Below are 11689 nucleotides of genomic sequence, written 5' to 3' on the forward strand. Positions count from 1 at the left end.
AACTTTGAAATTCCTACAGAAAGAAGGTCATTGGCACAGATTTTCGGTAATGGTGGCAGTAATAAAGTGCACTTTACTTTGAACTTGGGATAACTGGTTTTGCTTTGGACTGCTCACTTGGGTCATTATATATTTGTGGTTGGGTCATAGAACTATACATGGTGCAGATAAAGGGAGAAGGCTGGATTCAATCTAAGACTTTGATCTTTTAACAAACCAACAATTGTCTTTTTCCCAAACTATTCAGAGAACAATGAGAAGAACACATGGTTGGCAGGAGGAAGACTTTTATTTGCTTGATATTATTTATTCAGTTACATTCAATTTGAGATATTTTACTAATTCATTTCAAAAAGAGATGCCAACTTAGTTCACCGTATTTTGATTAAACACTTTCAGGACCCTATCTTATCTAACAAGGAATCCAGCAATAGGATACCTGGGAAACACTTTAGTATTATGAAGAAATGATCAAATTGATGTATAAAGGAGTGAATTTATGGAAAGGTTTGGTGCACAGATGACCTCAGTAAAGAAATTCAGCAATTAAAAGACCTTGAGCAAGTTGACAGTATATTTGGATAGGAGATGGTTTGTTGTTATTTTAGATTGAAAATCCCCAGAAAGCTTGTCTCCCACTGTAACAAAACACAACATATCACTTTTTAAAAAGCTAGAAATAGAAAAACTGTTTATCTGTATGCAAACATACTTAATTAAGAAGCTACAAGGCAGGGCATTGCTTTGATTATCTGTAGTATATTGGTACAATATACATAAATATGCCTAAAGGTTAGGTTTAAACAAGATTTACTTCAATGAATATTAAGCAGAAGAATTAAACCTCTTTATGTATCTTAATGGCTCTGATCAGAAAGGAAATGATACACTTGCATGGACCATTTTGAAATTAAAATATGAAAACTTCTGGCCACTTCAGTTAATCCATTTGATAACATTATACTATGAATTTAGCCTCTCCTGAACCAAGACTTACCTGTAGACTTCCTCAAATATTCAAGATATTTATAAACAAAAGACAATTTGGGGACAATTACTAGAAATACCAATTTAAGAGAACTTTGGTACAAAAAGCATAACACATTTGATATGCTCAGACATCTGTCACTAAGAAGACTTGTATACCTCTGTATTTAAAACACTCTGGTTATAGTAGACTATACTATGAAAAATTTCTTCCATATCACTACTGAATCATTTTTTTATTTTTTTTAAATATATAATACATCAGAGATTACCACTTCTTTTATGACCCCATGCAATTTTTATTAAGTACATTGGATGCTGTCAAGAACTTCAACTAATTAAATGCTTGCATGATTTTTTATAAATAAAATCTATTTTCAAAGTTTAAGATAGGGTATTACTCTTATCTATTTTATATGGAATCATATTGTTTCTTCAAAATTGTAAATAATTTCTAGATAACTTATTAAATGATACAAGGATTTTAATAACATGGTTCTAAAACCACTATCCATGGAAGTCAATGTTAACCCTCACAAAAAGGAAGATAGTTTCAAGAGTTGTGACCTTGTTTGGTTATTTCTGAAAAGTTCAACACAGTATAATAATTAATGTACACATATTTCCAACTATTTTAATACATTGGTGGCATGTGATCTGAACAATGAAAATGTTTTCTAAACATTCTTGAAACTCAGTGAGATGCCATTTTATTTGTCTTCACATAGTTTCTATTCTCCAATAGCCACTTGTTTTCCCATTAAGGTAGAAAATGGTTAAAAGCACTTTAAAGGGCACTATGTTTTTTACTTTGCATATTTTTTGAGCCTTCTACACTGCTTAATTATTAAGTGCCTATTGAAATAATGAATGAAGATGGTACAAATGGCTTGACTATATATTCTTATGTTAAGTTGGTTGTTTGATTCATTTATGGTTAGTAGAAAAGTATAAAATTTTATAGCTTTTAAAATGAGTTTCTCTCACTTCTTAATTTGTTTTAATGGGGAACATACCTCCATTATCCTCATTGTAGTTGTTTGTGATGGAGATATAGAAAAGGATGTGATAAACCAGGAAAATGTGGAAATACAAAGGCTCTGAGGGAAGAATTCTCTGTTTGTGTACATCCCCTATTTGAAAAACATGATTATTTTTTGGGGAGAGGGAAATGCCTTACTTTGAAGATAATTTTCATTTAAAATTAACATGATATGTTTCACATACCCATACTTAGGAAACAATTCTTATATACTAGGATTCAAACTGCAAAGTGTTCCTTAACTAGTAAACTAGAACTTATGATAACCATATTTTCACTAATCCAAAAACATCAAAGCCATAAAATAAACATACTTCAAAAGTTTTCATACTACTATAAAAGTTCATTTGTATAAAACAACTAGGAAAAGTATCTCTTTTTTCTGGTGTTGAAGCTTGTATCTTAACAATATTATTTTTGTTACTTATTGGACATTACCCTTAAATTTATATAAGGTGGAGTAATACAACTATACTAGGTATTTACAACTGTTTCAAGAGAGGTGGTTCTCTTGGAAAAATCACAAAATTGTTCTCTATTAAAGTAAAAGCACTAGAGAGATACCAATTTTGTACTTTCACTTGGCTATAAGAATATATGTTTTATTTTAAAATGTACATTTATATTCAATTACACATCTATTAGAAAACAAAGTAATTTTTTCAAGTTGCACATTTAGGCACACAGACCTACAATCCAAATTAAATGTATTTGTTTACGGTGTCTAATAAGACTAAAATTCAATTATATACCAACTTAATTATGTCTCAATGACAGTATGTTGGTATAGCTTCACCAGAATGAATATTAGTTGATGGTATCAAAAATAGTTTTGCAAACATATAGCAATCTTAGTTTGTGCATACAATTCAGAGTTATAGAAAAAATATTTGATAAAGATTAAAAATATAATGTTACTTATTTTCAGGAGAAATAAGATAAAGCAAATTTTAAGTCAAAAGTAGAAAAAGTTTAGGGTTCTTTGCTTCTTAATATGTGAAAAAACTTAGTAAAATTATATTTATTTAAATTATAAATTAGAATATAATACTTTTGCCAGCTTCCTTATAAAATGGGAATTTTGGAGATAGTAGTTTCAAATGTCTTGATTTATGGTATTTAAGATTCATTTAACTTTACTCTTTATGCAAATAGAGGGATGAAACCAATACTTGGCTATTTGTAACCTTGATGGAGGTAGTATATGAGCCAGCCACAGTGCAATCAAAGCTATGTTTCTATTTACCAGCTGTATAGCACATGTATCTTTCAAATGGAAAACCATGTTTCTGGCTACAGGAGTCAAAAAATAAGTAATACTGGACATCTTTTCTCCTCTCTTCCATGGCTTATATATTCAAGTAAATTTTAAAAAGGAAGTCTCTTGGTCCTGTTCAGTGACCTAACACTCTGAATTGTAGGAAATGGAGAAGAAAATCAAAGTCTACATTTATATAAACTTACCTTAAAAAATAGATCACAGTCCCTGATGATACAGCAAACTTCACAACATCTGGTGGTTCAGCTTCTACTATAATGTCAAAAATAGGGAGTGGAATACTTGAATTGGAGTGAAAGTTTAAATCGGCAGGATACTTGACACCAATTGGATTCTGGATCCTGGATAAATCTTTTAAAAAGCCAACTTCCTTGGCATCAAGGACATCCTTGGACTTAGTGGTATGATTAAAGCTAGAAGAATCCATGGAGCCAGAAGAGTCCTTGAGGCAGGCACCAAATTTGTGGTTATCAACAACTGTATAATTTATACCAAGCTTAGATGAATCAGAAAATTCAGAGGTGATCAAACTTTCAGGAGTGGAAGTATAGTTTGTGCCAGCAGCAAAAGTGGGGGAGTTAGCATAAACAATATTAGGAATGGAGGAACTGGTACCAATTTCTAATTCAGGCTCAGACAGATTATTAATATTGCTTATACTGGTGGAATTATGAACATTATGAGTATTTGTGGCATCATAGTTGGAGTTGGTGACAAAGTTGGATTCAAAGGCATGAATCAGTCTAAGGTCATGGTTAATGCCTGAGGCACAGTTGGTGCCAGCAGTATAGCTAGGGCTAACAGCACCACTACAACTAGTTGTATTGCTAGTGTCAATGACATTGGCAGTAGTAGTTGTAGAGCTGTGTCTGGCAGCATAACTGTTTTTGGCAATATAGTTGGGGTTGACTAGAGGGATAGAACCTACTGCATGGGTAAATCTTGAGACACAGTCATGGTCTGAGTCATAGTTTGGGACAGCTGCATAGTTGTGTCCAGCAGCAATGGTGGGTTTTGTATCATACGTGGAGTCAGCATCCTTGTTAGAACTAATAGCACTATTGTGACTTATAGCACTACTAGGCCTGACATTATAGTTAGATCCAGGGTCAATTTTAAGGCCAGAGCCGTTGTCATTGGGGACAGGGCTATTGTTGTTCAGGCCAGGACCATTGATTTTGAGGCGGGAGTCATTGTTGCTGGAGTCAGGGCTGTTGGGACATGATACGATATTTTGGGGGTCAGGGGCATTGTTTTGGAGGCCAGATATATTGATTTTAGAGCCATGTCTATTGTTGGGACTAGTACCATTGTTGGGGCAAATGTCATTGCCTGATCCAGTGGCATTGTTAGTGCCAGAACCATTATTGGAACAAGAAATGTAGTTCAGGCCAGTTCCATTCTGCAGCACAGAGGTAGATTTTGTACTAGTGCCATTGCTGGAGTTAACAGTACAGTCCTGATCAACACAATTGTCTAGGCCAGGGGTATTGTCTGAATTAATGGTATGTTTTCCCCCATCAGAATCAGTGCTGTATTTGGAATTAGCATCATTTTTAGTGGCATCATCAATATTAGAGTCAGGTTCATTGTTGGAGTCAGTTCCATTGTTAGAGTCACCATCACCGTTGGAATCAGCTCCACCTGTAGGGTCAGCATCACCACCAGGATCAGATCCACTGTTTGTGTCTGCATTATGTTCAGCATTGCTATCTTTGGAATCACTGTCATCAGGGTCAGACTTATCTTTGGGATCTTTCTTTGGTGTTGTTTCCATCCCCAGAGTCTATTTCCTTTTCAGAATCTTTTTCATCTACAGAGTCTGTCTCATCTTCATGTTCTGTCTCATATTTGAGAAGAGGCTCGTCATTGGCACTGGCCTTATCTTTGAGGCTTCTAGCAGTAATCAGTTTAGTATCATTGTCAGGTTTGGCCTCATTTTCAAGTTTAGCAGTAAGGTTAAACATGCCCTCATTTTCAAGGCCAGGAACATTGCTGGTGTTGATAACATTGTCTGGGCCAAGTGTACTATGGGAGCTCATAGTATTTTCAGGATTCATGGGAAAGGTATGAGTAGCAGTAGAGCCTATGTGATTTTGGACAGCTGAGCAACTTTCACAATGTAAATAAGAACTTGAGCCCAAGGAATATTTAGAATCCTCCCGGTGTAAAGGACAGCAAAAGCCCACAGAATGCTTAGGATCCAGGGATCGAGATAAAGGGCTATTCCAAGAAGTCTTGTGATATCTAATAGATTTGAGGTTCAGAGAATATTTAGAATCCAAGGGAATTTGGAGTGAGGAGAGGGAAGATGGCGGCGTAGGAGGACGCTGGGCTCACCGCGCGTCCTGCTGATCACTTAGATTCCACCTACACCTACCTAAATAACCCAGAAAACCACCAGAGGATTAGCAGAAGGAGTCACCGGAGCCAAGCGCAGACGAGAGGCCCACGGAAGAGGGTAGGAAGGGTGGCGAGGCGGTGCGCGCTCCACGGACTGGCGGGAGGGAGCCGGGGCGGAGGGGCGGCTCGCTGGCCAAGCAGAGCCCCCGAGCCTGGCTTGCAAAATCGGAGGGGCCTGACGGACTGTGTTCCGACAGCAAGCGCGACTTACCGTCTGGGAGGTCATAAGTTAACAGCTCTGCTCAGAAAGCGGGAAGGCTGGAGGACAAAGGGAAGGAGAGCTGCTGAGCCCCCGGACGACAGAGCTCAGTTTGGTGGAGATGTAAAGAAGAATCAGGGTCTGAATCATCATCAGAGTTTACAAGACATTTATGAAAAGGAGAATTACAGATTTCCATGAAACATTTGGAACATACAGGAGTCCCAGTGTCTAAAGAATATGTGTTATTTCTGTGAGTCTTGGGGTGTACAGCATACTGAGGGCTCATGGACATAGGGTGGCAGAGAAGTGCTGAGACTTTGGAGGTATAATCCTCACCATTTAGAAGATTAAGAGGATTCATTTGAGACTGGGAACTCTGAAAATTTTGTGGGAATTGATAGTCCTTGCAACAACTTTTACAGACAGAAATTTTGTGCCTTCTGTTTCTGTGATACTTGTTATCTGTGAATGTGTTTGGGTGTGAAAGGCTCTGGCTGTGCTCTTCCTTTAGCTTTTGCTGTGACTTTTGATTGCCAATGAGAGTTGGAGACACTTCTTTAAATCTCACAATCTTGTCATCACTCAGATATCTTACAAAGTGAATTCTGGAAACTGCTAGGAAGAGAATAAAACATGAGCAAAAACAACAAATAAATAATAAAGTTTTACCTTGACATTCACATTACAACACAAATATGTGCAAAGAAAAAAATGCCATTTTATTCAATAGATTATTGTTAACTGGTATTTCAAAAGGAGGCCATGATCCTAAATTTTCTGCTCAAGTAGGTGTCATCTTGAGCTTATTAATAAATAAAAAAATGAAAGATTTTATCTTATATTTCTTATTAACAAATAAAAAATGAAAAAAAATTCATCTTATATTTCTATACTGCTCAGATTCAGAGAGCTTATTTTTAAGGAGATAACTCATTTAACAGGAATTCATTGGCACAATGTGTCCAAAATAAAACTGACTTTAGAAAGTTTGGTTACCACAGATCTGCATTATCTTTTTCATTTTGCTTCTAGAAATACTAGCTATTTATTATTTACTGGAATATAATCCCTGTAATTTATACCATCTCCATGCTTGGAGACAAATTTTTCTTTGGCTTGATATGTGTGTCAAAATTGCAAATTTTTTTGATATTATCAAGGATAAATTTCTGTAGCTATCATGAACTCATTGGAACATGATTTTGAAAATATAGACATTTACCAATAAAACTGAACTAAAAAATTCAGTAAATGTCATTGTTTTCTAGGTAAATGGGCAAGAAAAAAATAAAAAGCAACAAAAGAAGACCTCCTTCTACCATTTCCTCAAGGTCTTAAAGACATTTTTGTTATGTTTTGGCACTAAACATAAAATCATACTTGGGAAAGAGTCAAAGAATGTTGGGTGGTAGTTTCCACTTAGAAATTGATAGTGACTTTTTACAGAGAAGAAGATATGTCTTTTCATAAACTTTCCTTTAATGGCATATAGAATCCTTAAGATAAATTTTTAATTGCATACTCTTTAGGCATTTATAAAAGAGACAACTTAAATTAGATACATTCTGAAAAGTATTCAATAGGGTATACTACATATGACATTATCTACAATGAAACTTTTTTTTTTACTGTATAACCCTCACAGATTTATTTCTAAGAAAAGCAGCTCATATTCTTGTAAATACATGAAGTCATTATGTTGCTTTTGATAACATGATAGCATTCACTGGTGCTCATGTAATGCAAAAGACATGAGATGTTGATAGTATTTGTATGTTTTATAGTAAATACTAGAAGCACAACTACAGATTTTCTATCCCAAACAATGTATAAACAAATATTGAAGGAAAGTGGTATTAATGTCTGGTATTCAACAGCACGTAATATATATTTTACTCATACACTGCTATTATTATAAATTAGTGACAGGGGTTTAGAGCCTGAAAGAAACAAAAAAGTGATGTAATTTTGCTATTTGTAGTACTTATTCACATTCAAGATAATAGTCAAATATACTAAAACAATTATAAACAATATGGCTGTAAAATAAATTGGAAGTATATGGGTATTCAAGGTATACAAGGTTCTTAAACTGGATGAGAAAAGAACACTGAAAAATGCCATATCAAATATGAGAGTTATATCACTAAACTGATATCTTAAACTATCTTAAAACTAATATCTTAAAACTAAGAGTGAGATGCATATCTGACAGCAGTACTCAGGCTGCTCTATAGAGATAGAGAACTTAAATTATAATCAAGAAAGTATCTCTCATTTAAAGCCTGAAGATGTATTTCTGACTTCCAAAAGCCAAAGGATATGTTCATATGCATAAGAAAAATAAAAATCAACTTATTTATACATGATTATCTGTACTTGCAGAGTTTGGTGTGGCTACAGCACAGAATGCATTGGGTGTATAGTGGAGATCTCAATCAGAAGTACTCTTTTTATGCCTTTTAAAGGAGGATATAGAAATGAATAAATGACAACATAGTAGACTCTTAATGACATTATCAGAGAATAATAGTGGTTTTTATGTGATTTAGAGGACTCAATATTATGTGTGTAAGAAAGATCGCTGGTTTTCAAACAGCCTGTGTTTGAGAATTTGGTTCTATCATGTGTTAGTGATATGATTTGGGCAAGTTATACAACATTCAAAAGCCATCGTTTCTTCAGCCTAAAACAATTATAATTATATCTACCTTTTAAAGCTGTTGTATGGGTTAGATGAGATACTCTATAAATGTTAGGTATTTCTATTCTCTCAAGATACAAAAATATAATATTGTGGAGATTGTTGTACTAGTTTTTCCCCTTGTGAATCTTATATACCTAATGACTAGTAGCCAATTTTGAACTATTCTGTTAATTTTCTAATATTCTGAAAGTTGGGAAGAATAGTTATAAGGACTAAATTTTAGGCATTTTAAATTTATATACAGAATTACAGTACTATTGTTCCAAGAAGTCCAATAGCTATATTTCCCACACTGTTTCATAGAGTGAAAATAAAGCTGATTCATCATAAAATGTTGTTACTAAAAAAAGTATTTATTTAAATATAATTAAAGAAATACTTATCAACACAAACTATAGACACAGCAAGATTATGACAAGTGCAAATTCCTACAAATTGACAATTATTATTACTATAATTGTGATAGCTTGAATGATATGCAATTGATACTCATGTCATTAACTTTGAAAAAAGACTTGATATTCAAATGAAAGGAGACAACTGTATTTTATTTTATCTTATTTTATTTTACTTTATTTTATTTTATTTTGTAAAAGAATAGAAAAATATTTATTGACCACTGTTTACCAGTATTTACAGTAAAGTAAACAATATATACAGTTGGAGAACGTTCTGATTACTACAAAGTTATTTTTTCTGGTTTCTGCTGAACCAGTAACTCAAATACTGAGAAGATTGAACCTACATGTAAGGAAGGAGTTGAGGTAAAGAATAAAAATGCAGGTCAAGAATTTAGATTACAGAAGTTTGTTTACCCATTTATTCCAGCAGGTCTTAAATTGCCAACATCTCTAACCATCTGGTTATTATTAGGTTTCCATGAATGAAGTCTTAGATATTTCATGAATCATGATCTTTTAGTCAATATAGCACAGGGATTTCAACTTCTTGAAAAGGAATGGTGTGCTAAGAGGAACATTTAATGTCCATTTAAGTTTTGTTTACCTAAATAAAACACACCAGGACTTGATTAGTTTTCTCATTTGGGTGGGGAGGTTGTTGGTAGTGATGACATTTTCCTTTCAAGGATCTTGCAAATAAACTTGTATTTAAATGACTATAGATCTGGATATGGATACTAATATGGCTGCTTTTAAACTGTCCAATTTAAATTGTTTACATTATATTTAAGTTGTCCAATTAGTTACAAAACTTGAAAGGTTAAAGCTTCAGGAATTTTCAATTTAACTTTAAGTGATTTATTTCTAAAATTTCTAAAAATGCTGCTATTCCAGAAACATGGGCTTATCCATGGTTATTAAATGCTGTTTCTGTTTTAGTGAATGTTAAAAAAAAAGAAAGAAGGAAAGAAAAGAAAACCTCTACGTATATATTTTTACACACACACACACACACACACACACAGACGCCTAAAAAAAACAAAAAAAAAAAATCAGAATGGTCCTTAGGTGTATAGAAGTTAAACACAAATTCTGATTGAATAACATCTATGAAGATTTCTCCCAGTATTTAGAAAAACTGTTCTCGAATGCAGGGGAATAATATACCATGGTCTCAAATACTATTTTCTGATAAAGTAATTACAGAAAGCCTTTATTTGTTCAAAGTAACTAGTAGATGCAAAAACAAAAACAAAAACAAAAAACCCGAACAACTTCCCCAATACTACTTGAAAATAAAACTTGATTTTTATTAGAATGTTATCTATTCACACTAATAAATTAAAATCAAGACCCAAAGAAACACAAGCAATCACTGAACTTCACTTTGGGACCAGAATGTCAAGTTAGTCTCTCATCATAAAAAGCAATAATAATTTTATAAATTTTATTTATTTATTTATTTATTTATTTATTTATTTATTTATGTTTACAGGTGTGTTTATTTTCTTTAACATTTTTTATTTTTTAAATATGAAAATTTTTGTCAAATTTGTTTCCATACAACACCCAGTGCTCATCCCAAAAGGTGCTCTCCTCATGCCCATCACTCGCCCTCCCCTCCCTCCCACCCCCTTCAACCCTCAGTTTATTCTCAGTGTTTAAGAGTCTCTTATAGTTTGGCTGTCTCACTCTCTTTTTTCTTTCCTCCCCTCCCCCATGGTCTTATGTTAAGTTTCTGAGGGTCCACAAAAAGGTGAAAACATATGGTATCTGTCTTACTCTGTATGACTTGTTTCACGTAGCAGAACAATCTCCAGTTCCTTCCACGTTGCTACAAAAGGCCATATTTCATTCATTCTCATTGCCAAGTAGTATTCCATTGTGTATATAAACCACAATTTCTTTATCCATTCATCAGTTGATGGACATTTAGGCTCTTTCCATAATTTGGCTATTGTTGAAAGTGCTGCTATAAACATTGGGGTACAAGTGACCCTATGCATCAGCATTCTTGTATCCCTTGGGTAAATTCCTAGCAGTGCTATTGCTGGGTCATAGGGGAGATCTATTTTTAATTTTTTGAGGAACCTCCACACTGTTTTCCAGAGTGGCTGCACGAGTTTGCATTCCCAGCAGCAGTGCAAGAAGATTCCAATTTCTCCACATCCTCTCCAGCATCTATAGTCTCCTTATTTGTTCATTTTAGCCACTCTGACTGGCGTGAGGTGGTATCTGAGTGTGGTTTTGATTTGTATTTCCCTGATGAGGAGTGATGTTGAGCATCTTTTCATGTGTCTGTTGGCCATCTGGATGTCTTCTTTAGAGAAATGTCTACTCATGTTTTCTGCCCATTTCTTCACTGGATTGTTTTTCAGGTGTGGAGTTTGGTGAGTTCTTTACAGATTTTAGATACTAGCTCTCTATCCAATATGTCATTTGGAAATATCTTTTCCCATTCCATCGGTTGCCTTTTAGTTTTGTTGATTGTTTCCTTTGCAGTGCAGAAGCATTTTATCTTCATGAGGCCCCAAGTGATCATTTTTGCTTTGGAAATGAGTCAAGTAAGAAATTGCTTCGACTGAGGTCAGAGAGGTTTTTTCCTGCTTTCTCCTCTAGGTTTTTGATGGTTTCCTGTCTCACATTCAGGTCCTTCATCCATTTTGAG

At 34.2% G+C, this 11689-nt stretch overlaps 2 protein-coding genes across 3 annotated transcripts in view; both read right to left on the minus strand.

Moving 5' to 3' along the window:
- Positions 1–270: 270 nt before the first annotated feature.
- Positions 271–5599, minus strand: LOC121025340 (dentin sialophosphoprotein-like). Its single transcript, XM_040467889.1, has 2 exons — positions 3494–5599; positions 271–638 (listed from the first exon to the last, which is right to left on the minus strand). Exons 1-2 carry the CDS (start codon positions 5083–5085, stop codon positions 605–607), a joined length of 1626 nt encoding a protein of 541 aa, XP_040323823.1. The 5' UTR covers positions 5086–5599; the 3' UTR covers positions 271–604.
- A 433-nt stretch (positions 5600–6032) lies between these two features.
- LOC121025332 (uncharacterized) overlaps positions 6033–11689 on the minus strand; it is a 357007-nt gene continuing 351350 nt past the window's right edge. For both annotated transcript variants that reach the window (XM_040467877.1, XM_040467876.1), the window contains one exon: positions 6033–6528. The gene's annotated coding sequence lies outside the window, so the exon portion shown is untranslated. The remainder of the gene's footprint in view (positions 6529–11689) is intronic.

This window comes from Herpailurus yagouaroundi, unplaced genomic scaffold (genome assembly GCF_014898765.1).
Source record: "Herpailurus yagouaroundi ecotype Mexico unplaced genomic scaffold, PumYag 67623, whole genome shotgun sequence".
In the NCBI taxonomy this organism is placed as follows: domain Eukaryota; kingdom Metazoa; phylum Chordata; class Mammalia; order Carnivora; family Felidae; genus Herpailurus; species Herpailurus yagouaroundi.

What these genes read in the sequence shown, in the direction of transcription:
- LOC121025340 (XM_040467889.1), bottom strand. Translation starts at nt 5,085, where the DNA reads ATGGAAACAACACCAAAGAAAGATCCCAAAGATAAGTCTGACCCTGAT. An exon ending in ACTGTGATCTATTTTTTAAG is followed by an intron (nt 639 to 3,493) that starts GTAAGTTTATAT and finishes GTTTTGTTACAG; the next exon opens with TGGGAGACAAGCTTTCTGGG.